The sequence below is a fragment of the Penicillium longicatenatum genome (assembly GCF_028827895.1).
Source record: "Penicillium longicatenatum strain IBT 33135 chromosome Unknown contig_6_segment0_segment0, whole genome shotgun sequence".
In the NCBI taxonomy this organism is placed as follows: domain Eukaryota; kingdom Fungi; phylum Ascomycota; class Eurotiomycetes; order Eurotiales; family Aspergillaceae; genus Penicillium; species Penicillium longicatenatum.
The window spans coordinates 1,226,049-1,252,316 of NW_026643123.1; the positions used below are offsets into that span (position 1 = coordinate 1,226,049).

Here is a 26,268-nt window from a genome sequence, read left to right on the forward strand (position 1 = left end):
TCCTCGATGAACATACAACGCTGGAATGCGTGAAGTGGAGGCTCACACCCCTACTAACAATGGACGTCGTTATCGTCTACGGAGACAGTAACGGTAAGCTCTCCGGCCGCTATCAATCTTATCGCTGATTGGCGGAGAAATGCATCCCCGTCCAAATCTCCCCCGCGCCCCGGATGGATCCTCGCATTGTGCATTAGCAACACGATTTCTTCCATCTAATGTCGCAGTTCCAATGCCGCTACATGGCCATTTTTGCCGCCTGCCCCGTATTAAACTCTATCCATCTACCGTGCGGTCGAATGGAATTGACTTGATTTTGACATCGGTTGAACTCCGCGCATAACCTTGCCCCTAGCGAAATTCGTCTCATGACGCGGATGCTACTGTCTCTTTGATACCCGTGCTTCACCCCCTTTCGTGGAATCTCAATAAGCAAAAGTTAAAGCCTGTTTTCGCGTGGCTTGGGAAAGCTCTCCAACCCCTACTCCTTGATACCGTGACACCAGCACAGCCTCGAACTTTCTTTCGCATCCGGGTTCTAGGCGATTTTGATAACTCAAGTATGAAAACACTTGTGTCTGTAATGCGATGATGCCCACAGCCCTCCCGCCCATGGCGACTCCGTTGCTTGACGAGACTGCCGTCGCCTCCTTGCCACATCCTGCCCCTCCTACGAACAACAATGCTACTTCCACCCTCAACATTTCCGCCATAGTCGAGTCCGCTGCGCCTCCGTCAACTCAGACCAATGGGACCACGACGCCATCCTCCCATCCCCCGACCAGTACCATTGTGATTGTGTTCGGACCGAATCAAGAACATATTGTGCACATGGTGGCGGAAGTGCTTGGGAAACCATGGACTACAGAGACATCTCTAGCCACGCTGAACAGAGTCGGCGATGTAATCGTGGTGGGAGTTTGGGCGCAAAACCTCCACCGCAGTCTGGAGGGATGTGATAGGTCGTCACTCGTGTTAATCAACACCCATAGCGTGGAAGATGGATCTGCGCCGGAGGATGAACTGTCAGAAACATGCGACTATGAATTCCTGTACTCGCACAGTGCTTTCTTGCGTCGGGATCTTACTCGGTTTTTATCGTTGATTCTGGGCCAGACGAGACCGCATGAGGATCTCCGCACTAAGACCCGGACGAATTTCATTTCGACGACCTTCCCGGATGTTCATGCTGCGCTACCGAATTTGGATATTCTTTCTGTTGGCTCCGATGCGGTTGAGATACGTGTGGATTTGTTGGTTGAGCCTGGGAATGGAGCGGGAACAGTGCCGAGTCTTAGATATGTGGGACAGCAATTGATGCTGCTGAGACAGCATACCGAATTACCCATTATCTTTACTACACGATGTACGAAGGAGAATGGAAAATTTCCCATGGAGGATCCCTCGTTGTTTTACAAGTATCTGCGACGGGCGATCCAGTGGGGTGTCGAGTATGTTGATGTGGAGCTGTGGTTGCCAGAGGATATCCGGCGACGACTGGCCCAAGTCAAAGGACATAGTACCATCATGTCGGCTTTCCACGATTTTTCCGGAAAGTGGAAGTGGACATCGCCTGAAGCTCAGCGTATCTTTGACGAGAGCACCAAGTATGCCGACATCGTCAAGATGATCGCCATGGTCTCGACAATGGAAGAAAATTACGAGCTGGAGTATTTCCGTTCGACCATCAAAAATCGTGGCTCAGGCCCTTTGTTATCAGCCGTGAACATGGGTCAGCAAGGCCAGCTCTCTCGTGCCCTCAACACTGTCTTCTCTCCAATCACCCACCCTCTTCTCCCGATGATCGCGGCTCCAGGCCAATTAACCGCAGCTGAGATCAACGAGGCCCTGCACATTATGGGTCAACTACCGAAACGCGATTTCTATGCTATTGGCTCCTTTCGCGCGACGCCGCATTCCATGTTTATGGAGAAATGTCTCAACGAGCTAGGTTTGCCGCACTCATTTAACTCTATCGATCGTGGGCCCAAGGGCTCAATGGAGGCTGTGATTATGCAGCCCCAGTTCGGTGGTGCATCAGTCAACCCGCCAATTCCCAGCTCGACGACCTATATCCCAGTCATCAGTGACGCGGCTCGTGCCATCGGCCTCGTCGACACCATCGCTGTCAATACAGTCAGAGATGGATCATCAAATGGCACACCCCGTTTCATAGGTGAGAATACCGCTTGGAAGGGCATCCGCGCAACTTTAACGCGGGACCACGTTCCATCCGCATACCGCGGCCGAGCCGCAATCATCCTTTCAGGATCCGAAACGGACGCATCAGCTGCTATCTTTGCACTGCGCAATCTTGAAATCGGTCCTATCTATACCGTCGGATTTAAAGCCTCTGGCGCCTTGGCCGCTGGCCTGGAACCATTTACATCAATTCAATCTGTGAAATTGGTCGAGCAGCCTTTTGTCATCGTCTCCGCCCTCCCGCCGGAGAAATCCCTCTTGGTCCAGCCGCTTCTGCGCCACTATCGTAGTAACGGTCGGTCATCCCCAACTACCACGCGCGGAAAGGTTTATCTAGATTTAACTACCGGATCGAGGAAGGGTGATCCGCTTGCTGTGGCTACTAGTGCTGGGTGGACTGCATATGGGTCGGAGGATGTTAGTGCTTGGACTACTGTTGAGACTTTGCGGTTGCTTGTTGGGCAGAATGTGCCATTTGACTTTGTACGCATGGCGTCTGGGCGCTCCCTTTTCTAGTTCGTAACTAAGCACATGTTATGGCGGAATTGTTTCATTTCGGTTTATATATCTATATTTTTGGAGGTGATGGCGATGCAATAGACGGCATCGGTGTCTTGTTTGGAGTTTGAAGGAATGAAGCTCGAGTCAATTTTGTAAGTTGCAATACTCAAGTGCTGTACGTGTAGACATTGGTCTGTGAGAATTTCTATTTACAAGGAGAGAAACCTACGAACTGGTTTTTTTTTTTGGCGGACCGTTCTGCTAATAATAAGGCAACCTTATTTTCCCTACGACATAGACGATCCTACATAATTAAGGTGTTCTCGGCCGCCGTTAGCTATCACCCCGATAATATGACCAGATACATCCGTTCAGGGACAACTTTGTTCTATATAGAGAAAAACCTATTATCCATTTCGAATGTGACAGGACTACATATCCCCCATGACTCCACCAGGATGAGATTCTCTACCCTCCACCATTCATGCCCGATATTGCCAGCCTTGATTGGTTCAATATACTATTTATCGTGAGCTTTGACTCGGCCATCCGTCCAGAAGCCTTTGATTATCCGCAGAAAATGCCATTCGGCGCTGTCGTCTGTGCACCTTTCGATTTCGTTATTGTGAGGCTAATCCTAATCGGGTATGCATAAAGCTTGTCAGCTTACAGAATTACTATTTGTGAAGTATTAGTGCAGCCCATGGCTGTGAGTGTTGGGAAAATGAATTTTAATTAAGACCGACTAGCACGTACTCGGAGACTTTAAGCAGACGTTGTGGAGTATATGGTGCGTGCTTCGAAAGATGAAAGTTTGCCTTCTGGATCTACGGGGTCTGGTGCTGAGTCTAGGAAGAATAGGAGCTTGTAATCCAAGAAAGATTGTTTTCTAATAAAATATTGCCTCGAGATAAACCAAATTAGAATCTAGCTCTGGTTCTGACTCTCGATAATCGACTCATGAACCAAGTCGCCCAGCGTGTTGAGGGTAGTCGCGTCCGACAACAAGGTAAGGAAAGGAACATCAACCTTAAAAGCCTGGTAAAACCAGGTTCGGAACTCAGCTGCAAGCATACTATCCATTCCAAACTTAGATAAGGCTCTGGTAGGATCGATTTTATCGATCTGTTGCAGAACGAGGTTGGAAAATCGCTTGACAATAAGATGCACAATAGCCTCGAGAGCAGATTGTCCTTCATGGCCATTCTCAAGGGCCTCGGCCAGCTCGGCCGGCATGCCAGACCCGCTCTTCAGATCCTGATCACTGTCACTGTCGAGTATAGCAGCAAGAACACTGGCACGCGGATCGTTCAAAGTGGGATTGGAACCGCTGAACCCGGCCTTCTGAAGAAGCTTCAGGCCCAGAGGCTCTAAACCAGTCAGCACGTGGCTGGATGCCATGGTATCGTATACGGTCTTGTTCTTGTTGCAGAGCGAAATATCAATGATCTGCAGCAACTCGTCCTCGTTAATTGCTTGAATACCCTTTCTCAAGAGGAGGGCTTCAATTTCTGGGTTCTCGTGAAGATACCCCACCTCCGAAATCATACCCAGGCCGATCGAGAGACCCGGTAGGCCTTTGCTTCGCAAAAAGCGGGCAAAGACATCCAGGAAGTAATTGGCCGCGCAGTAATTGCCCTCTGTGGCTGTTCCCACACTGCCGGACACGGAACTCGTCATCAAGAAGAAATCGAGATCACCGGTCCGTCCCTCCAGCGCATTGTACAGGTTCCACGAGCCAATAAGCTTAGGGTCAATGCCGGTGTGCCAGTATTCGATGGGCATAGTGGTCCAAAGTGCCTCCTAAAGGATGTTAGATATTTCGTCAGATAGAAAGAAAGAAAACAAGGGATCCCACGTTAAGTCCCATTGCAGCTTGAATGACACCTCCAACTGGTCCATTGATAGCAGCGACAGCCGCCTGCACATCGGAGTAGACACCCACATCACCACGAACGACCGTCACCTCTGCCCCAGAGGCCTCAAGGCTTTCAACGAGCAGTCTAGCCGGCTTCCTGTCAGTGCCACTTCGGCCGACAAACACAAATTTCCGGGCGCCACGTTTGACCATCCATTTCGAGATACTGCCGCCCAGCCCACCAAGACAACCAATCATGAGATATGTTTTCTCGGGGCTAAATTTAGAGTCGTGTTTCGTAGGAAGAGTCTGTACAGTCAGCCTTGGTGATTGAGGGGATTGACTCTATTAGATTACTCACTGGGATGAGGGAAGCATCATTCTCGAGAGAAATGGCAATCTTGCCAATCCGGCTACCCAGACCAAAGTAGCGGTACGCCTGCGTGATCTCAGAGACGTCAAAGACCTTCAACGGCTCAATGGCCTTGATCTTCTTCTGTCGGTAAAGAGACAAAGTCTCCGCGAGCAGTCTGTAAAGTTCATTAGAATCCCAACTTCGAATTTTGCATGGAAATACGCACTCCGAGGCAATTTTGTTGAGTCTTGGCTGACTTTCATCAGATAGCTCACTGAGATCAAATGCAGTAAATGTGACGTTGCGTCGGAACATCTCCATGTCCAGCTTACCGGCGTCGGTGATGTCTTGCTTTCCGACCTCGACGAACCGACCCCATGGAGCACAGACTCTCCAGCTATCATGGAGAAGATCACCAGTGAGAGAGTTTAGAACGATGTCTACACCTCTGCCACCAGTAGCTGCCAAAATGGCTGGCTGGAACGAAGAGTCACGGGAATTGAAGATGTTTTCTCGCTTCAAATTGAATGTCTTCACGAGATAATCCTTCTTCTCCTCCGTGCTTACTGTCGCGTAGATCTCAGCGTTTGCTAGCTGAGCGATCTGAATAGCGGCGTTGCCCAATCCACCTGCTGCCGAGTGGATAAGCACGGACTCCCCGTCCTGAATATGAGCTCGATAATGCAGAGCATAGAGAGCCGTTGAGAAGACTAATGGAAGAGTAGTCACCACATGCAGGTCCTCGTCGTCTTGCAACTTTTGGCAGGCCCATTCTGGGAACGTCTCGCGAGTCAAAAAGTGACCTGGTCCCATTGTAACCACGCGGTCACCAACCGCCAGGCGGTGGATACCACTGCCAGCTACCCGGGTAACAATACCGCTACATTCCAATTTGCACATTCCATCCTTTGTGTTGACCTTACCAGCCAGGGCATAGAAGTCCTAGATATATTTGTGTCAGTGCACCGAAATATCCTTTAGAAAAACCAATGTTGAATAATATGTATATATATACCTTCGCGTTCAGTCCAACTGACTTCACTTCGATTTCAACGGTGCCAGGCTTCAGATCCAATAGGTCCGGTGACTCTCGGCTGAAAGCAAGTGTGTCAAATTGACCAACAGTTCCAATCGTCAAACGAGCTGGCTTAGCCTCACTCAAAGGAGTGAGCGATGGAACAAGGCCCTGTCTGTCCCGGAAACTGCGGTTCATATCCTCCTCAGGGACCATTCGGCTAATGTGCAAAAGGTCATTCTTTTGCACATATTCGGCATCTGGGCTGGTAGACTCAGCGGACTGGCGCAAGACAATAGTGATGTTTTGCAATGTTTGCAATGTTGGGGTGGCAACGTCAAGATCCAGCATCGTGATTTGCAGAGATGGCTGTTCCAGCATGAGAGCTCTGGAAAGACCCGACATCAAGGCAAAGTCGGGACGCGATCCCTCCATGTTGTTACCCCCAGTTAGCCAGAGGAGGCTAAGGGCGTTGTCCGTGATACACTTGACAGATTGCATCTCTTCGCCTGTAAGAGTTGAGAGAACTGGTCGACTTAACTCGATGGTGGAAATAACAAGAGACTTCGCCGTGATCATGCTTTTCGTCAAGTCGTGCAGGAGAACTCGCTTGACATTTTGCCCAAGCTCAGTCGACAGATGCTTGGCTAGAGCTTCGTTGAATGAATCTTGCTCCTCTTCCTCTACAATCAAAATGCCATCGAAGCTCTTTTGGACTTTGCCGTCAGCCAGCGGCATTGATACCTCCAAGGTGTGTCCCCTGGTCGTGTCAGTGCATATGGATGTGAATCCGTCTAGGGCCTTAGATGGACAGGTGGCCATCTTCAAGATAATACCATCGGATGCCACAAGTTCCGTCAAACGACCATATTGACTGTCGGTAAGCCCGTCTCCCACAATAATGAGATCATATCTGACTTGGGCGTTCGACTTTGACAGTTTACCCTTTCCGAGTTGCTTGCCGTCCACAGCCTCCAAGGAAAGTTCACCTTCCGGTGAGAAATTTCCCCTGGAGTATGATCGGAATCGTTTGAATGCATTATCTATGCGAAGAGTATTCAGGAATCTCTCCGTGAGATCATCGGAGTTGGTGACATCCAGTATTTGCACCCTGGGGTTCTTGTGCGAAATGATATCCACCATAGCGGCGAATTGATCCTCCGAGCTCTGTATTGATAAAATCAGTCATTGTTGTTTGACGAGTCATTTGTAAAAAAAAAACTTACGCTAGCACACGAGGACAGATACTGAGTCAAGCCGCTGCTTGACAAAGTCGTCACATCGGGCTTCCACAGCAATCGAAGCATTGGCTCACGGTCCTGTTCATCATCCATCTGGGCAGCTCCCTGGTACCCAGTAACGCGAACATTCTTCAACACCACGCAAGGTCGGTCCTGATTATCATAAAGGCAAGTGTTAATCATGTAGGCTGAAAAGCCGATCTTCTTTGTCTCGGCATCAATCAAGACAGGCTCTGATGGCGGGGCAGAAGGAGCCTGGAAAAATGCTTCTTCAATCGACACCGGAACATTGGCTCGAAGACTTTTGATGATGCCTCCTGTGCTGGCAATGATACCAGCTTGCAACATGACGTCGATGGTAATCGGGTGCACCAAATATGTCGACTGAGTCTCCTTACCCTCTCCACCACCTTGCAAAAGCTGAGTCTTTGCACGGGCGTGTTGGCTGACCTTGTCTCTTGGTGTCTGAATCTCCCCGAGAGCCGCAAAGTTCGGCCCGTAGTTTAGTCCCACTTTGGTAAACTGACCGTACCAGTTCCGAATGGCAAGGGCCTCCAGGTCGCAGTTACTTGGTACAAGACTCGGCTTGATCACGTCCTCCGGCGCCTTGATGCTGAGCTTGCCGGTGGCATGGGTGGTAGAGATTCCATCTTTGTAGCTGGTGACTTCAAATTCCCACCATTCTTTCGAATTTGATGTAGCCGATATAGCCAAAGGAGTGATTTGGGTGAAGACCTCAATGCCGGGGTCATTTGAGTCCGCGGAAAGTGGAAGTGCTTTGAGAATCTGGAACTGTCGTAGACCAATTGATACGGGATCCGATGGCTTTGTGTCTGTGACTTGACAAATAGCCTCAATCCCCATGGCCATGTAGCCTGCTCCCGGAAAGACAACTGTGTCCTCCAATTTGTGATCAAGGAGCCAAGGATTATGTTCGGTCTTGAGGACGTTTCTCCATGTTGTCTGCAATCCATTCCCCCCTGGCTTCTGTGAGCCAAGAAGGTCATGGTGTGGGTATTTGCGATCACGATACTCGGTACTCGCACGGCATTCACTCCACAGAAGGGTATCATAAGTCCAAGCGTAAGTTGGGAGATCTGGAATGACCTTGCCCTGTTGATGCGCGGGGTACTTGGAAATATGGCGTGCCATCGAAGTTGTTGAAGCCTCAACGTAATTGACTTGAGCAAAATCAATTGCATGGCCATGGAGGAAGAGATTTCCCACCAGATTAAGCAAGCAGTCGACACCATTCTTGTTCCTAGTCAGGGCGGAAGAGTAGTTGAAATCCCCAGCTTTGACGTTCAGCTTGGTCATGGTCTGCTTGATGGGCATTTCCAAAGCCGAATGAGGACCTAGCTCAATCAGGTGGTACTTGGCACCTTTAATCAGACCTTCAACAGCGTCACTGAACCGGACGGGCGACTCGAGATTGGTTCTCCAATAGGAAGGTTGTATCTTTCCAGTCACCATCTGCCCAGTCACAGATGACACCCATCGAACCTTGTTATCTGGTTGCCATGACCGTGAAGGTGGGAGATTATCGATGAGAATGTCCTCATATTCTTGGCCGAGCAGAGCCATATGGTGAGAGTGGTAAGCCCGGTCATTGGTGTTGAGCTTGCGGGCAAAAAGGCCTTGTCCTTGCAAGTGACTCACGATCTTGTCAATCCCATCGGCATCTCCACTGATGGTGACGCTCTCTGGGGAGTTGATACATGCGACTTTGATCTCATTTGACAGACCCAGAGTATCGATCTCAATCTCAGCTTGGTCTTTACCGATACCTGCGGCGATCATCCCTCCCTTGACGGGCAACTCGGTATTCCCGACCACGTAGCCACGGTAATAGGCCACGATGATGGCATCGGTTGCTGTGAGGAGACCGGCAGCGTATGCAGCGGCAATTTCACCTGACGAATGTCCGATAACAGCCTCACACTCGATACCCCACTTCCGAAGAAGCTGGATATAGGCTATCTGAATAGCCGTACATACCGGCTGCGAGCGAGTGACATGGTTGATCTGTGATGTATCCTTTGGGTCCAAAATAGCTTGTCTCAGCGTCCAAGATGGTGCATGAGGGAGCTTTTGTAGAGCGTTGTCCAGCTCCACCAGAGTCTTACGGAAGGAAGGAACTTCTTGAATTAACTCCTTGCCCATTTGAGCCCACTGGGCTCCTTGACCTGTAAAGACAAAAGCAAAGGGGAGCTTGGCGTATCTTGCTCCCTCAGTGGGAAAGACAAAATTGTCCGGGCTAAGGTTTTCTCCGAGAGTCTCTTGTCCTGCAAGCGCGTATGCCCTGGAGGAAAGCTTGGACCGACGAGCGCCCAGCGTATAAGCCAGATCAACAATGTTGACTCCTTCAAGATTGAGCAGAGACAGGTTCTTCAACTGCGCCTCGAGAGAACTAGATGAATTGGCGGAAACTGGGAGTATGAATGTTGATTTGACTTTGGACAAGGCTTCAGAAGACATGCCCTTTCGACGAGGAACAAAGTTGTCCACAGATTCTAAGATGGCGTGGCTGTTTGCACCACCATATCCGAAGGAATTGACACCAGCTCGGCGAGTTGGTTTGGCCAAAGTCAGACTCTCGACCGGCCACTTAGTTGATTCAGTGATAATTTTCACACCCCATTCTTCTGTTTTGATCTTTGGGTTGATGTTCTGGACTCCGATGGTGGGTGGAATGAGGCCCTTCTCAAGTGCCATGACGACTTTGAAAATGCTAGAAAAACCCGAGGCTGCCTCCGAATGTCCTAGATTGGTCTTGACAGAGCCTACTTGCAGTGGCGCTTGTATTGGCCGCTTCTTGAACACCCGTGACACGGCTTCGAGCTCGATAGGATCTCCAACGGCAGTTCCGGTTCCGTGGCATTCGACATAGTTTGTCTCGTTGTACTTGTCCTCCAGACCGGCCTTCGCATAAGCCTTGCGAATGACAGCTTCCTGACCGTCAGAGCTGGGAAGTGTGATTCCGTTGGTCTTTCCGTTGGCATTGACCGCTGAACCGCGGATGATACCTCGGATCGGGTCGTTGTCTTCGAGAGCCTTGCTCAGCTTCTTGAGATAGACCGCCCCGATACCATCAGCACGACCATATCCATCTGCAGAGGCGTCGAACGTATGGCATGTAGAAGTACCAGAAAGCACTCCAGCTTTCATCGTGCCGAGGTGTTGCTCTGGTGCCTGGACCAAGTTTGCACCAGCTGCAATAGCTGAATCGCACTCGCCTGCATCAATGGCTGCACATGCCATATGCACAGCGTACAGTGACGATGAGCAAGCAGTATCAAGTACCACACTGGAATAGAGTATTAGAAACGTCTAAATTTAGATTAAAAATCGATTTCGCGCGTACCTGGGCCCTGTGAGGTTGAAGACGTGACTGATTCGGTTGGAGAGAATTGTTGTTCCCATGCCAGTAGCATTGTAACGATGGAAGTAGTCAGCCTCTTTCGCCTGCATGGTAATGTAATCGATGGTGAAGTTGCCAACGTAGCATCCAATATTGGCAGCGGAGATGTCCTCCAGGGTAGCACCTGCACTTTCAAAGCACTCATAACAGACTTCCAATAGCTTACGCTGCTGGGGATCCATAAAAGTTGCTTCGAGATTGTTGATTCCGAAGAAGCCATTGTCAAACTGTCGAATATCTTCCTGGATGAAGTATCCGCCTTTTGTGTTCATGCTTCCAGGTCGATTGCTATTGGGGTGGTAGAAGCCATCAATGTTCCATCGTGAAGCCGGGACATCGCATTGGCCAGAGCGCTGTTCAGTCAGGAGTTTCCAGAGGTCTTGGGGGGATTTGATGCCACCTGGAAGCCGACATCCTATAGTAGGGAATTAATGATCATAGTATGAATGGATGTGAATAGGCATGACATACCCATTCCAATGATAGCAATAGGCTCATATTCCGGACCATCTTTGACTTGGGCTACCGAGGGAGGGGTTGATGCCTCGCTGGTGCTGGAGGAAATGTCACCTCGAAGGTAGGGCGACATGGCTGATCGTATAATAATGTTGTCCTTCTTATGGCTGGGTTTGACTTGCGATCTGACACTCGTTCTTCTATCTAGTTGCCCGCTATGCCTACTTATATCTAACTATGCCCAGTGCTCCTTATCCATCTACATTATACGGATGGCAAGAGAGAAACTCAATTGCAAGGCCTATCATCCCGCGTCCGGACCTCCTACATGTGCCAAGGTTTCATTGCAAAAGTACGTTTATGCAGTCAGTCTTACTCCGCTGAGCTTTATCTGAGCGGACTCCCTACAATTCCAGCTCCCTCCGATGCCTGCTTGATAGGACTTCCTCACATCCGAATTGATCCTTGTCAGACACAAGCCAAGTCCGTTCGGAAAAAGCCGTTGTTCCGGCACAAACTTCATCCTACTGGATGGATACTTTCACTCAGGCATTCCAGTTTCTGTTACAAGAAGTAAGCCGAGAGGTTAGCAGCAATAATTCAAACCCTCCCCACATCGTGATCAGTCATTCCAAATGAGCAAAATGAAAGGCGGAAAGTTTGCACTTATTACTGGGTATTTGATTGAACTGGAAGAGCCATTTGATTATCATCCTGACCTTGATAGTTGTGGATACGGTGGTATTGGACATGCCCTTGCATCCAAGTTAAGGGAGGAAAGCAAGTGGTCCACTCCAATAATCTCTTCTCTTGTCAACGTGCTTCTGACGGCCAATAACTAGATGTTGAGGTTATCGCAACCCTTCTTCCCCATGAAAACGAAGACCACTTGGTATCCAGAGGCGTGCATGTTACTCGTACAGATGTCACGAGTGACGTTAGTGTAGAGAAGCTGAAAGAAACGATCCAGAAGCTTACAGGGGGGAAGTTGGATATCCTCATCAACAACGCGTTAGTCCAACCGCAACCATTTCTATTAATTTATCACTGCTAATCTATGCGCTCATTGCAGGGGAATCTGTGAGTAGCTGTAACATTTTGCGAAACCTTTTTCCATTTCAACTTCTCATAGGATTCTTGCATCTAGGTTATACCATGCCGGCTACAGATACGAAAGTGGCCGATGTTGAGAAGATGTTCAAAGTGAATGTTTTTGGCCCCATGCGGGTCGTTCACTTCCTACATCCTTTTCTAATTGCTACCAAAGGTGTTGTTGTTAACATTGGTTCCATTGGAGGGGTTTGCCCTTATGTTTATGGGGCGTCCTACAATGCTAGCAAAGCCGCCCTGCACCATTATGGCAATACCTTGCGTGTGGAAATGCGACCATTTGGGTATGACCACACATCCATCATTCAATGCACATTAAACTGATATGTCTAGCGTTCGGGTTGTGAACATCATCAGTGGGGAGGTACATACCAACATCCTCAAAAATGATCATGGCAGATCTCTTCCGGAAGGTAGGATTGATCCATGGTCTCTGTGAACAATTGAACGTCCGCCCAAATGACTCATTTTACAGACTCTGTATACTATCCGATGAATGAGGCTTTTCAGGCTCACCTTTACCGAAAGCCAGGTATGTTTCAATTATTTCCTGGGGATCTTGACGATCTAATGGACTTCACAGATGGCGTGACTCCCGATCAATATGCGACCGGGGTGGTTAAGGAGATACTGAAGAAGTCTCCAGCGCCCTGGTTTTGGTTCGGTGCATCATCGGGCACTATCCGATTTATCGATGCCTATTTACCTCGAACTTTCTGGGTAAGTCATAAATAAGCATGTTGCTTTAATTTGGCTATAAGGCTTACCGTGGAATAGGATTGGTTCTTCGGTCGTCTGTTCAACCTCGGAAAACTGGCTGACTCAAATTCCGGTGGGGTCAAGCTCATCTGAGTCCTGAATCGAATTAGCAGGTCTCCAGTAGTATCTGAGGGCCTTCTACGGGCTTATGATAGACGGATGTCCGATGCTCCGGCGCGGAGACCCGTAAATCGAGAATGTTAGAAATGTTTGCTACCAAATAAATTTAACTTTGTCTTCTATAACAACCCGTGCCCTCCACTGCAGTAAATGGTTAGATCCACAAAAAGTCTACCTGAAATGGCAATTGACGGAGTCGCCTTAATCACTGGTGCGGGTATGAAACGAATGACAGGCCAATAAGTTACACTGAAACTGAGCAAGTTACAGGGAGCGGCATAGGGCGAGACTGTTCCCTCGCATTCGCCATCGAGGGAGCTCGGGGTATCATCTTTGCAGATATAGATCTGACAGCGGCACTGGAGGCCCTAGAGGAAAGTAAGGCCCAGGCCACCAACGCGGCTTATCGTGGTATTGCGGTGCGGGTCGATATCTCCGATGAAGAAAGCGTCCAGCACATGGTAGATACCGCACGGGATGAGTTTGGCGGCATCGACTACAGTATCAACAGCGCCGGAGTGAGAACATTTCTAATACCCCGTATCTTATCTTGAAGGATCTTTAGCCTGATGCAGGTCACACCCTAGGTCGGAGTTCAGCAAGTTCGACCCGTCTCAGAGACCTGCATGGCAGAGTTTGATAGGTTGATGTCCATCAATGTCAGAGGCACCATGTTATGCGTGCGCGCGGTCAGCGAGGCTATGAAGGTACAGCCACTCCGCGTTGTGGAGGGACGGACCGGGCCTCGCGGCTTGGGCCGGGGGGCCATTGTCAATATCGCGTCGGCTAACGCTGTTGTCGCCTTTCCTGGAATCGTACAATACACAGCTGCAAAACATGCTGTACTTGGTATTACGAAAACTGCCGGTAGGATGTTCGCCTCCCGTGTACTGATTGCGTGCTGACCGGCCTAAGCTCTCGACAACGCCCCTCACGGCATTCGGGTGAATGCGGTATGTCCGTCGTGGGTAGAAACGCCCATGATCGACAAAGCATTCGCCGGAAGCCCGGAAGTGCTTTCGGCTTTATCCAGCAGCATTCCTGCTGGGCGCCTAGCCCGTACGGAGGAGATCTCTGATGTGATCCTGTTCCTCAGTGGCCCGAAAGCCAGCTATGTGACCGGGGTCGGGTGGCTTGTCGATGGCGGAACAACTCTAGAGATGAAACACGGATAGCAGATAGGAATCTTCTGTAATCTCCGTATCTTATAGCCACAGAAATTATGATTACCTCGTTCCCAGTCTGCAGACGTGCTTATCCAACGGTCTAATTGTTCCCCGCCTTGGCAACGGAGGTGCTCGCAGGTGGTGACAACTTTAGGTCCGACGATGATAACACGATGTTCCACTGGCCAATGATAAGATGCATGAATAAGGCAGAAAACTCTTGAGATGCGACAAATTAGAAAAAAATACAAGTCGATTTTTGTTGCACTCAGCCAACTGAAAGATCCTCTAGCACAGCCCAACCATAGAGAGCCTCAGGCTACATACTTTCAAAATGAAGGTTGAAAATTCCAGTATCATTCCTCTGATTCTCTTTTGGATTCCAGTGATTGGAGCTGTGAGTTTGATCTATACTTACTTCCGATCATGGTATCGTCTTCGTGAATTCAAAGGACCGTGGCTAGCTGGCTTGACAGAGGCCTGGCTCTTTCGCTCGACAACGACCGGCGAATTGCACAAACGACTATACGATGTCAATAGGGAATATGGTATGTTTTATTTGATCTGCATCCGGCTTTCTTCGCTTCTAAAACAGTGAAGGTGATCTCGTTCGAATTGGACCAAACTGGCTCATGACTAGCGACCCTGAGATAATCCGTTATATGAGCGCTGCCAAATACAAACATCGAAAATCGAGCTGGTATGCTTCTTTAAAGCTCGACCCTTACGTGCATAGTGTGTTCTCGGAGACTAGTTTGGAAAAGCACGACCAACTACGAGCTAAGATGCAATCCGGTGTATGCACCTCCCCTTGCGCTTGATATTAATTTTCACTGAAATGTTCTGCAGTATTCCCTGAAGGAAAACCGAGATCTAAATGTCAAAATTGATGCGGAAATTGCTTCTCTTGTTAATTTGATTGAGCGTAAATATATTTCCACGGCTACTGATGTCCGCCCCATCGATTTTGCTCAAGCGGCGCAGTTTTGGTCGCTGGACGTTATTACGAGCATCGCCCTCGGTGACCCATTTGGCTACCTGACTGAGGACAAGGATATGTATAACTTTATCAAGATTCTATATGGAGAGCTTCCTCTCGCAACAGTCTGCTCGTCGACACCTACATTGGGAAGCCTTGTGTTTGGGTCCGGACTTGTGACGCTTATAGGTCCGACTCCGAAGGACGAGGCTGGGCGAGGAAGGCTGATGGGGTGCACTATCACCATTCCAATTTTTCTTGTTCGGTAGGGGCTGACCAGCAGTGCAGAATCGCAAAAAGGGTCGTCGGTGATCGTTTTGGTGATAAAAAGGTTGTGCGCGACGACATGCTGGGAACCTTCGTCCGAAACGGACTGGATCAACGTCAAGCTGAGTCCGAGATTCTTACCACCATGTGTGTTTTTCTCATGTTATGTCTTGCAAGAGCCAGTCACTAAGTCTAGAAGTATGGCTGGATCCGATACGACGGCCACTGCTATCCGCGCAACGATGCTTTACGTCATGACGAATCCCCGTGTATACAACTTGCTTGTTCAAGAGATTCAAACGGCCGAGCGGAATGGGTCCATATCTTCTCCAATAACATCTGCTGAGTCTCGCGAGATGCCATATGTGCAAGCGGTTATCAAAGAAGGCATAAGAATTCACCCCCCAATTACAGGCCTCTTGACAAAGGTGGTTAATCCAGGTGGCGAGACCATCAAAGGCCGATTTGTCCCTGGAGGAACCGGCATTGGACACTGTGGATGGGGTATTCAACGCAATGAGGTCTTTGGAGCCGATGTTGATGTTTTCCGGCCCGAACGATGGATTGAAGCATCTGATGAACAGAAACACGAGATGGAGAGAACTATGGAGTTAGTGTTTGGAACCGGTCGATGGGGTTGTCTTGGTAAAGCAATCGTACTTGTTGAATTGGACAAGATATTTGTTGAGGTTAGTTTGTTTCCTTTTCGGACCGCGAGTCCATTTTCCTTAACTGACAAAATTGCAGCTCCTTCGACGATTCGACTTTGAGCTCATCTATCCTGGAGATCCTTGGAAAACTCAAAATTTTACCCTTTTCATGCAAAAGGAGATGTGGGTGCGCGTCACGAAGCGTACGGCCTAGGTATTCCCGCAAGGCAGGCGAGCTGAAAGTGAGGAATGTGACTCTGGATCTATGCAGATTTGTTTTCCGTTGCGGTACCTTTTATCATTACAAGCTTATCATGGGAGAATTGTACTCATTTGCCGAATATATGGGGGAATAAACCTTTCAAATTAATCCACCTTCCCAACGTTTAGTATATAAATCAAGATCTATAGAACGTATTATCACATCATTTTGAGAACCTTACAAGCCTTTCGTCAACATTTTTCACAGTTTTGCCGACGTGGGAGCCCATAGGACTTATCTCTGTGGTTACATTCATTGAACGCCCCTTAGCCACGGCTTTCAAAGATCGTAAATTTAGGAAGTCTACTCGAGAAAAGACGGAAGCCTGAACTCATCTTGAGCCAAGTCAAAATTCAAAAATAGACACCGAGAACACCAAGGATAGGTATAAATCAGATAAGTATTTAGATCACTTATGTTATGAGCAAATCTAACGCGGCTATTCGCCCTTACTACCAAGGGCACATATGATGAGGATCATTATGTCTAGTGGTCTTCCGGAAAATCGGGTGACAACTCATTGAGCTCCACCTTGAATTCTTTCCCGTTAATTGACTTCATGGGCTGACAGTCTAAAAGCACAAAGAGCATGCGTCCAGGCTTGTCAGGCGACAGATTCCGCCATCGGTGAGCCGTAGCACGTTGAACAAGAACGTCGCCCGGACGCATGGTACGCTTCTCACCGCTATCCAGTTCGACCTCAAACTCTCCTTCAATTACAGTCCCATAGTCAAGAGACATTGCTCGGTGCATGGGCGATTCCACTCCAGGTGCGAAGTCGATCATGCGCACCAACGTACCCCCGGGGACGTGAAGGCCAGGCTACCATATATTAGCAAGTCATACTCCAAGATACTTCGGTTCTTTGATAAATGTTAGGGAGACTCACGGCATTTTCCCGGGCCAAAGCGATATCTGCCTCGTCGTTGAGGTCAACTGCTTCACCGTGGGTGGTGTAGAGGATGTTTTGGACACCCCGACCGTTGGCCATTAAAGCCTGGTGGGTACCATTATCAGAGGGCAGAAAGACGCCTTCACCTTGAGAGTTGTGGGTGGTGATAAAGCGTTTGATATCCGGAAGACCTGCTCCGGGGAATTGAGTGAAGGGTCCCGGAGTAGCGTAGATATCGTCGTAAGTCTTCATCTTGAAGAGTGATAAATCTGAGTGGCTGATTGAGAGGATTGACTTAGTGTGTCCTTATATTGGAGATATCTTGATCGGACAACAAAGGTTGCTTCAAGTTCCCGAGATCTATCTTGTTATCCGCACGTCGGAGGTCCGGCTCTGGCCTCCTCGCCCGAAACTAAAAGAGCGATCAAAAGATTACGTGCCAAGCACAATCATGGCCCCGATCCCTGTAGCTTCTATTTGATTCCATTTACGACATATTGGATGACCCTGCGGCTTCCATGTCATATAATAGAGATGAATTATATTTGACATTGCACATAAAGCCCGAGTTTCATTCCTCAGGTACGCAGAGAAGCATCCTCATTTATTTCTCTGCTCCTTGCAAGTGGCCTTCACATTCACAATGGAGACACCTAAAAGAATCTTTATCACTGGCACAACCGGCTACCTCGGTGGAACCACTCTTAATTTGCTGTCGAAAACCTTCCCCGACGCAATATATTCCGCTCTTGTAAGAACCAGCCAGCAGGCCGAGGCCGTCACCACAGCATATCCAACCGTAACGCCAATCCTCGGGGACATATCTTCAGATGATGTCGTCACAGCTGCTGCAAGAGCAGCGGACATTGTGATTGATATCGCCGGAGACAACGAGTCAGGGATAAAACATATCCTGTCCGGCCTTGCTAGTAAGCCGGACAAGGGCACGTTGATCCACGTCTCGGGCATCACCTGCCTCCTTGACCCTAAAAATCTAAAGCTGGGCTATGCAGCGCCTCGTGTGTATAGCGATGCAGCAGATAAGGCCGAGATAACCTCATTCGGACCTGATCGGGAACATGCTGCGCTAGACCAGTCCATCCTGCGCGCTCCGGAGGAGATGGGCGTTAAAACCGTCATTCTGAGCTCTTGTCAAATTATGGGCAATGGATCCGGGCCATGGAAGAAAGAGAGCTTTGGCCACGGGTATGTGAAGACAGTTCTCGGGCGGGGCAAAGGGTTCGTTGTCGAGCAGGGGGCCAATGTGTGGAGTTGGTGCTCTGTCCGTGATGTCGCGTCGGCTATAGTGTTTGCGTTGGATAAGATCATCAGTGGCTCCTCAGATCTGGAGTATGGACAGGATGGGTACTATTTTGTGCACACTGGAGAAGTCAGTTTTGGGGAACAGGCGCAAATTGTGGCGACGAAGCTGAAGGAGCTTGGTCAGCTGGAGACAGACGCGATTGATGAGCTCTCTGTTGCTCAGGCAACTGAGATTCATCCTTACGCCGGTCTATTGTGGGGGGCAAGCTGCCGCAGCAGAGCTGATCGTCTGAGAGCTATCGGATGGGCACCTCAGGAGTCTGACTGGAAAGCTCTCATGGATGAGACTGTTGTTGCGGCACTTGCTTGAATTGGAAATGATCAAGTCATCTGCCTAGTTATGTAGCTTATAGGGTAGGAGGAGGAAGGATAGAAGCTAGGAAGAGGTTGACGATTTGAGCTAACAAGTAAATCTATCAATATAAGGCAGCGAACGTATTCCACGTGCTAGCGCGCCGAGCGGGCCAACCCAACACCAAATTAAATGCGATAAATTAATGCTAGCACAGTTCAATATTAAGATCTGAGTAACCTGAACATAGCAAGTGATTGTAGCCTTGCAGCGTCAGTAGGAAAAAACCTTGGAAGTTGGCAGCTTTGGGCCATACATAAGTAGAAAGTAGGAACTCATCGCCTCAGTACTCAGAACTGAGTTTGAAGCTTGGGATCAACATTCCGCAAGACAGATATGATCTCCCCCCATACCTTCTTCCTCACGACTGCTGCTTCATCGCTCGTCACGATGGTTCCAGGACTAACGCGTATGTTAGTGGCTAGAGCGTACCGAAGCCGAAAGGATGCCTTACTCTGTAATAGCCTGGTTCTCCAACCACTTCCCATGAGTCTCCGCCCCTTGCGTCACGGCATGCAGAAGAGTTTTGCTGCCATTCTCAACCGTCCTGGCAATTAAAGCCTGTACCAGCTTTAGGATCCACGGTGCCTTCTCCCTAGTCAGAAGATCCGACTTGCAGAATCCGGGGGTCACGGCATTCACAATCACGAGCGGCTCCCCAAGCCCATCGCGAGGTACCAATTCCGCAATTTGCATAGTGATAAAGAGATCCATCAGCTTTGTGACACCATAGCGCTCGGTAGCTCCTCCAATAGCTTGCGATTTCTTCCACTGTTCCTCGCCGTTCAGAAGAGAAAGAATAGAATCAGCAGACCGTTCGGGAAACTTGATCGACTTATGGATATCGCTAGTGAGGAGAGCCAAATGCGGTCTGGCCGAGGGATCTCGGTCTCTCGTGCGCAGGAGGAGCGGCAAAAGCGACAGACTGAGTAGCGTGGTCGACAGCACATTCACCTGTATTCCTCTCTCCCATCCATCACTGGTAGTCGCGTATTCGACCGATGCAATGCCAGCATTCATAATAGCCATATCCAGCCGGCCTCCATCTGAAACGTATTTCTGAGCTCTGGCTGCGAACGCTTGGACACTGTCGAATGACTCTAGATCGATGGGCCAGACAAGAACTTTGCCGGTGTAGCCAGTACTTGCTTCGATATTCGCTTTAGCCTCCTCGCCTTTGCTCGGGGTGCGCACGCCCATGATGATCGTGCCGGCCCCTAGGGCAAGTGCATGGCGAGCAGCTTCTCGACCGAGGCCGGTATTAGCGCCGGTGATAAGGATAGTCTTGTTTTCGATGGCCGATACGGGTGGTAAAGTCAATTTTGTGAAGAGTAAACCGTATAGTCCTGCCATGACGATGGTCTAAACAGTCTGTGTGGAATAAGATTTGGGTCAGCCTCAAAATAATGGTGGCGCATATGTTTTATATCGAGAAATGAGAGCTCGACATCGTGTGACAGCATTCCTTGCCAAGCTCTCCCTAAATTATGTGGCGCGATATGAATCAACCGATCAAAGGATTATGTCCGAGTGAAGGCCTTATGTCCGCAAATTCCGACTGTAACAGGCCTCTCGATTCGCTCGTTTGTCAAATAATTGCTGGCATGACCTGTCTTAGGGAGGAACGGGGGGAGATCTAGATCCACTAGTTGTCCGGATCGGCGACATGGTGGGGGCCACTTTTCACGCTACGGAGTCGGATAGAAATCAGCCCGCTCCCAGGGCAGATCTGTGATTGGTGGTTGCGGAGTCGGATGGAAATCGACCCGCTTTAACAAGCTCCGCGATAAGATCCCTTTATCATCACGTGGCGTTCTATGTTCCCTCCTACGGCAAATATATAAGCTATCTATTGAGTATCATGTCTGCAAGTACAGTATACGGCTACATTTCTCAGCTAGGCAGTCTTTACCACGTGCTTAGGAGTCCTCGAAATGTCGTCGACAACAGTGATCACTTCAGAGCCGAAGCAATTGCCTTCGGACAGTGAATATCCGTCCATGGATAAAGAGAATGGCTTGGCGGCAGAGGAGACTCAACAGTATGACAGCCAGCAGCCTTCACCACGAGATGTGCATGGTGTGAAGTGGGTGCTCGTGGGTACGTCTATTGTTGGAGAGCAACTAGCAGAAATGATAAGCAATCGCTAATATCTCATTCCAGTCATGTCTATCTTTTCCTGTGTCTTCCTCTTCGCCCTGGACAATACTATTGTAGCAGATGTCCAGCCGGCAATCATCAAAGAATTCGATGACCTAGCAATGCTTCCTTGGCTTTCTGTCGCTTTTATGCTGGGTGCAGCGAGTACACTACTGATCTGGTACCTAAGCGTCCTATGACCCCTACCCAAAGACCGCATACTAATATCATTTTAGGAGTAAAGGGTACGGACTACTGAACTGCAAGTGGCTCTATATAATCACCACTCTGATCTTTGAGGTGGGCTCCGCGGTGTGTGGTGCTGCCCCGAGCATGAATGCTCTTATTGTTGGACGTACGATCTGTGGCCTTGGAGGCGCGGGTATGTACCTAGGTGTGATGACCATCCTCTCCATGCTCACTTCGCCCAAGGAACGACCAATGTATCTTGGAATGGTCGGCTTGGTCTGGGGTGTAGGCACAGTGTAAGTGACATCTGTCTGATCGCTCTTACAATTTTTTCGACAAATTCACTGACAACCCTGTAGCCTTGGGCCTATTATCGGCGGCGCTTTCACAGACAGCTCTGCCACCTGGCGCTGGGCTTTCTACATTAATCTCTGTATCGGTGGTCTTTTTGCCCCAGTTTTCTTCTTTATGATCCCCAATGTCGACCCGCGCCCCGGAACCCCCCTCAAGGAACGACTGGCAGAGATTGACTGGCTAGGCCCTATACTCTTCGTTGGCGCCTTTGTCGCAGGAATCATGGCCATTGCCTTTGGTGGAGTCCTCTATCCCTGGAGCGACAGCCGCATTATTGGCATGTTTGTCGGCGCCGGTGTCATGTTCATTCTCTTCTTCATCCAACAAGGATACATGATATTCACGACATATGGGTCGCGAATTTTTCCCATGCAATACCTGAAAAACAAAGAGATGATCCTTCTCTTTATCGAAACTGCCGCAGCGGGAACCTCCTCATTCGTGCCAATCTACTTCATCCCCCTGTATTTCCAATTCGTGAAGGGTGATGGTGCCCTCGATGCCGGAGTCCGCCTTCTCCCCTTCATCGTCCCAATGGTGTTCTTCAATCTCGCAAATGGAGTTGGCATGAGTGCACTAGGCTATTACATGCCCTGGTATCTAGTCGGTGGAGTATTTGTCCTTGTAAGCGGAGTTCTGCTCAAGATCATCACCTTGACGACCAGTGTAGGTCAGATATATGGTGCTCTCGTGATCGGCGGGATTGGAACTGGGGTGTTCTCCCAGGCCGGCTTTTCTGTAGCGCAGTCTCTGGTTCCACCCGAGGAGATTCCCATGGCCGTCGGCTTCATGACCTGTGCCCAGGTGGGAGGCTCAGCCATCGCCCTCTCTGTTGCCAACACTCTATTTTTGAACCGTGCAACCGTTCAGATCATGGACCTTTTGCCGAACCAGAGTCAAGCCAATGTGCAGGCTATGATTTCAGGTGCCAATAGTGCACTACTGGACTCACTGAGTGAAAAATTGAGAACAAATGTTCTGGAGGCTATTGTCAATTCAATTACGGATGCCCTCGTGCTAGATCTGACTGCGGGAGCTATTGCCATTGTGGTTGCTGTTTTCTTGCGACGTACCAAGATGAGCCATACCCATGGCGCTGTCGGGGGGATATAGAAAATGTCGTGTCTCACTCTAAGGTATGGCTGTTCTCATGGCCATCGGGATATAGGAAATACTACCATCTCATTCTAGTATGTGGGACTGATGTATTTTACGGGTTTGGCGGTACATGACTGGCTAGTTGTTACTTTCCGGAGCAAATGCAAATGTAAATCTCCTCAACATCTTCTAGCGCTTTTCTTTTCTTTTCATGTATACATAATTATTTTTGTCTCGTATGATTCCCTGGAAATTTTTAATATGCCAGAATTAAGATTGGGATGATTCATATGCATCCATATCTTCTTTGCTATTAGCTATCTTCTCTCTTACTTCTCCAAACTCGATTCAAATCACATTCCATAAGTAATCCGCTTATATAGTCTTATGTTCGTAGAAAGTCACCAATGGCAAGAGCTGAAAGGGTATTCAAAAGCAACAATTGAATACAATATGCATGTTTCGACTCTAAAGAAAATCAATTTAGCTGCATATAGCTACGAGAAGGAACTATGGGAACCATGAAGAAGTAAAAGGGCAAAAATATCATGAATTTGCGTGACAGAGGAGAAAGGACAGAAGAAGAGGAGAAGCCTCTTATAGTGTGCTGGAACATCAGAGCAGTCGCCTGACTCTGGTAATATGCCCCGAGGTGTCTATATAAACATCTAATAACGTGCATGTATCTCTGAGTTTCTATCTGGATGGTTGAGCAGTCGGGCTTCGATCCGATATCGTGGTAGCTGAGATATCAGCATCACGCAGACTTGGCCATATTTCCTAGACAATAGGATTATAGAATCGGAACGCGTTATGCGGGTCGTATTTTGCTTTCGTGGCGCGGAGCTTCTTCAATCTCCACGGCTCAGAACCGTACATCTGCTCCAGGGGCTCATCACCAAAGGCATAGTTGACATAAATGTGCTGCTCGCGAGTTGGTTGACCATCTGCCCAGAACTGTGTAATCTGCTTTCCGATATCGATTGCATCCTTGTCAAGGGCGCTGTTGGGGTCATAGGTTACAAGAACATCGCTGCAAAGAGTTAGGCTAATGCGAGGTGTGAAGGTCAAAATAGATGATGCTTACCACAGAATATTATCTTCGCGATGGGGAAAGGCAGTGGATGCTGGGTCAACGGCCTTCACACCTTCAAGCGAATAGGCCTCAAAGACGACAATCGACTGGTTAAAAAGGGGCTGCTCGGTAGTGACCTTTGCGTAGTAGTCGTAGATCTGGCGAGTGGCTGTAATATTATGTTCAATCAGGCCGAAGGGAAACTGCATGTTCGTGTGGCCGTCTTGACACATTGGGCTGTTCATTCCGGTTCCCGTTGCGTCAAGTACATCAGGGTATGGATAGTATTTGGTACTGGTGTATAGTGGATTCAATTCCTGGAACGGCTTCAGGTATGGTGCAGCATCTTCAGTAGTGCCGACGTAGTGAATAAAAAACTCAAGGATGGGCTGCCACATGAATGCTTAGTCGCTTTAAAATGAAGGAAGAATATCTGAGAGCAGTAAATCACGTACCTCTGTCGTGCTATAATCAGCATCCCAGGTGAAAACACCATAGTTCATCAACTCCTTTGGTTGACCCCCATTCTCTTGCTGAGAATTGAGCACCTTGAAGACTGATTCGAGCTGATTTTGGGTGAAGATAAATTCGGTAATGGACCATTCATCTACAGTGCGCTTATGAATTCCAGCATGGAAGCTCGTCACAATGCCAAAATTATGGCCCGCTCCACGCATGGCCCACCAGAGGTCAGGATGGGAGGTGTTTGACACGGTGATAGCGGACCCATCAGCAAGAACGACATTCATGGAAATCAACATGTCAACAATCAACCCATAGAACCCCTGGTAGCGACCATGGCCACCGCCAAGCCCAGGACCCATAACGCCAACGCAGGCACAGCTTCCAGTTCCTGTCACTGTTAGCTTGGATCTTGCATGAGCATCTTGCATGAGGGTCTGTGCTGTGCAGAAATACCAGTGACGAAACCCTTTTCCCAAAGCTCATCGATGACTTGACCATCGTATACACCACCACCGAAGAAGCCTGAGGCCTCATCTTCGGCAATTTCAATCCAATTTAGCTTAGCCATTGAAATCTCAATGCCGTTCTTCAGTCTGCCCAGAGTCTCGGTAGAACCGTGGCCTCTGTTGACAGCAAGGAAAGGGATACCATGATTGTTGGCCCATTTGACCTATGCATTGACATGATTAGCCGAAAGAGCCAGACAAGACAGGGAAATTGATACAAACAATGATTGGGACATCACCTTCTGTAGCAGGCTCCACAACTACAAGGAAATCAGGCTCAGAATACGCCTGCCAGCGCTCCGTTGCATTGAACCACCGAGGATCATTTTGAGCGTAGATTGAAGAGTTTACAGACAATTTTGGTCCCAGTCCAATGATGATCTCGGTAGGGGTCAAGTGGGCAGAAGCACGAGAGCGCTGCTCAATACCAAAAGATGAATCAATGGCATGAGCAAGTATCATCAGAGCTGCCAACACCAGCGATTGAAAAACAACACGCATGATGGAGAAAGAAGTTTATGTCTGATTTCAAAGCTGAGACTGAATAGAAAATATGTGGAATACAGAAGAGATGCTTTTACAAGAGACATCGGACAGGATGATTATACGTTTTCATTGAAAGCCCTGAAGCATTGAACACTACGCTCGCCCCCATAATCCTTCGTCGTCAGCCTTCGTGATCCTTCGCCACGAGGCCATGAGGCTTGAATCCTTCATCTTCGCTAAAGACGAAGGATCCTCAAATTTTCAGCCTCACTGGTGTTGATTGGCTGTGATAGATATCATGATTACTTTTGCCATGTGGTAACGTGAGCCCGATCCCTGTCCGCGGATAAAAATAATATCGAATCGGTCCACTATAATTGACCAGTTTGACTTCAAGGTTCGTATAGAGATAGCGGGAAGTCGGCTAGATCAAAGATGGATCCCGAGATTCCGATCCCTGCCACGGACCTCCGTGCCGAAGAACTATTGAGTCGGGGGAACTTTAAGACCGACCCCGACGGACGGGGCCAATCGGGTAACGTGAATTACCTTTACATAAGCCGGCGGGCCAGCCAACGGGCTTACCCGTGTCGGACTTTACTGCAGGGGTCCCGTAAGCACTAGGTTGTGAAGATCTGGGTAATGGGGCACGTCGGCTGAAGTTGCCAACTTCGACAATCTTTCGGGTGACGTTTATTCTCCCAAGGTTGAAGGATCTCGCCACAAAGCTTCATGTCGAACACCCCATTCATTTTGGAGAGTCGCAAATTATGCACGATACGCCGCTCGCGTACCGAATACGTTACATGTTTTAGTAACAACCTTATCGACCATTTTACAGACGTACGTGTGAAGCGTAGTGAGACCGTATAGATACGAAGAGGCGATATGGAAGGAAGAGGATCTAGCTACATGGGCGACTCGCTTACCGATTACGTTATGGGGTGGTGTGAGTCATCCAGCCCAAGCAGCCATAGGTCACGTTAGATCTACTCAGTGACTCGGTCTAGCAATGGGAAGACATGCT

At 48.9% G+C, this 26,268-nt stretch overlaps 10 protein-coding genes across 10 annotated transcripts; 6 read left to right on the top strand and 4 right to left on the bottom strand.

Moving 5' to 3' along the window:
• Window positions 1-588: 588 nt before the first annotated feature.
• Window positions 589-2,718, top strand: N7484_008654 (type I 3-dehydroquinate dehydratase; the record flags this gene model as incomplete). The annotated part of the gene is made up of 1 exon (XM_057119041.1): window positions 589-2,718. One exon carries the CDS (start codon window positions 589-591, stop codon window positions 2,716-2,718), a length of 2,130 nt encoding a protein of 709 aa, XP_056968596.1.
• Window positions 2,719-3,630: 912 nt separating this feature from the next.
• N7484_008655 (type I polyketide synthase) lies at window positions 3,631-11,182 on the bottom strand (the record flags this gene model as incomplete). Its single annotated transcript, XM_057119042.1, has 8 exons — window positions 3,631-4,506; window positions 4,562-4,870; window positions 4,923-5,091; window positions 5,143-5,858; window positions 5,932-7,098; window positions 7,158-10,479; window positions 10,537-11,008; window positions 11,065-11,182. The coding sequence occupies 8 exons, from the start codon at window positions 11,180-11,182 to the stop codon at window positions 3,631-3,633; spliced, it is 7,149 nt and encodes a 2,382-aa protein (XP_056968597.1).
• Window positions 11,183-11,684: 502 nt separating this feature from the next.
• Window positions 11,685-13,011, top strand: N7484_008656 (short chain dehydrogenase; the record flags this gene model as incomplete). The annotated part of the gene is made up of 8 exons (XM_057119043.1): window positions 11,685-11,790; window positions 11,892-12,060; window positions 12,122-12,129; window positions 12,197-12,443; window positions 12,493-12,572; window positions 12,635-12,691; window positions 12,743-12,879; window positions 12,937-13,011. 8 exons carry the CDS (start codon window positions 11,685-11,687, stop codon window positions 13,009-13,011), a joined length of 879 nt encoding a protein of 292 aa, XP_056968598.1.
• Window positions 13,012-13,218: 207 nt separating this feature from the next.
• Window positions 13,219-14,213, top strand: N7484_008657 (SDR family NAD(P)-dependent oxidoreductase; the record flags this gene model as incomplete). Its single annotated transcript, XM_057119044.1, has 4 exons — window positions 13,219-13,255; window positions 13,309-13,556; window positions 13,626-13,905; window positions 13,954-14,213. The coding sequence occupies 4 exons, from the start codon at window positions 13,219-13,221 to the stop codon at window positions 14,211-14,213; spliced, it is 825 nt and encodes a 274-aa protein (XP_056968599.1).
• A 325-nt stretch (window positions 14,214-14,538) lies between these two features.
• On the top strand, window positions 14,539-16,314 carry N7484_008658 (cytochrome P450; the record flags this gene model as incomplete). Its single annotated transcript, XM_057119045.1, has 6 exons — window positions 14,539-14,752; window positions 14,805-15,001; window positions 15,054-15,372; window positions 15,453-15,597; window positions 15,650-16,139; window positions 16,198-16,314. The coding sequence occupies 6 exons, from the start codon at window positions 14,539-14,541 to the stop codon at window positions 16,312-16,314; spliced, it is 1,482 nt and encodes a 493-aa protein (XP_056968600.1).
• Window positions 16,315-16,848: 534 nt separating this feature from the next.
• On the bottom strand, window positions 16,849-17,506 carry N7484_008659 (cupin domain-containing protein; the record flags this gene model as incomplete). The annotated part of the gene is made up of 2 exons (XM_057119046.1): window positions 16,849-17,184; window positions 17,252-17,506. The coding sequence occupies 2 exons, from the start codon at window positions 17,504-17,506 to the stop codon at window positions 16,849-16,851; spliced, it is 591 nt and encodes a 196-aa protein (XP_056968601.1).
• A 391-nt stretch (window positions 17,507-17,897) lies between these two features.
• Window positions 17,898-18,887, top strand: N7484_008660 (uncharacterized protein; the record flags this gene model as incomplete). Its single annotated transcript, XM_057119047.1, has 1 exon — window positions 17,898-18,887. One exon carries the CDS (start codon window positions 17,898-17,900, stop codon window positions 18,885-18,887), a length of 990 nt encoding a protein of 329 aa, XP_056968602.1.
• Window positions 18,888-19,219: 332 nt separating this feature from the next.
• Window positions 19,220-20,282, bottom strand: N7484_008661 (putative short-chain dehydrogenase; the record flags this gene model as incomplete). The annotated part of the gene is made up of 2 exons (XM_057119048.1): window positions 19,220-19,331; window positions 19,384-20,282. The coding sequence occupies 2 exons, from the start codon at window positions 20,280-20,282 to the stop codon at window positions 19,220-19,222; spliced, it is 1,011 nt and encodes a 336-aa protein (XP_056968603.1).
• A 581-nt stretch (window positions 20,283-20,863) lies between these two features.
• N7484_008662 (putative MFS drug efflux transporter) lies at window positions 20,864-22,724 on the top strand (the record flags this gene model as incomplete). The annotated part of the gene is made up of 4 exons (XM_057119049.1): window positions 20,864-21,029; window positions 21,093-21,249; window positions 21,305-21,553; window positions 21,617-22,724. The coding sequence occupies 4 exons, from the start codon at window positions 20,864-20,866 to the stop codon at window positions 22,722-22,724; spliced, it is 1,680 nt and encodes a 559-aa protein (XP_056968604.1).
• A 765-nt stretch (window positions 22,725-23,489) lies between these two features.
• Window positions 23,490-25,256, bottom strand: N7484_008663 (FAD-binding oxidoreductase; the record flags this gene model as incomplete). The annotated part of the gene is made up of 5 exons (XM_057119050.1): window positions 23,490-23,742; window positions 23,797-24,173; window positions 24,240-24,637; window positions 24,703-24,919; window positions 24,978-25,256. The coding sequence occupies 5 exons, from the start codon at window positions 25,254-25,256 to the stop codon at window positions 23,490-23,492; spliced, it is 1,524 nt and encodes a 507-aa protein (XP_056968605.1).
• Between the last annotated feature and the right edge of the window lie 1,012 nt (window positions 25,257-26,268).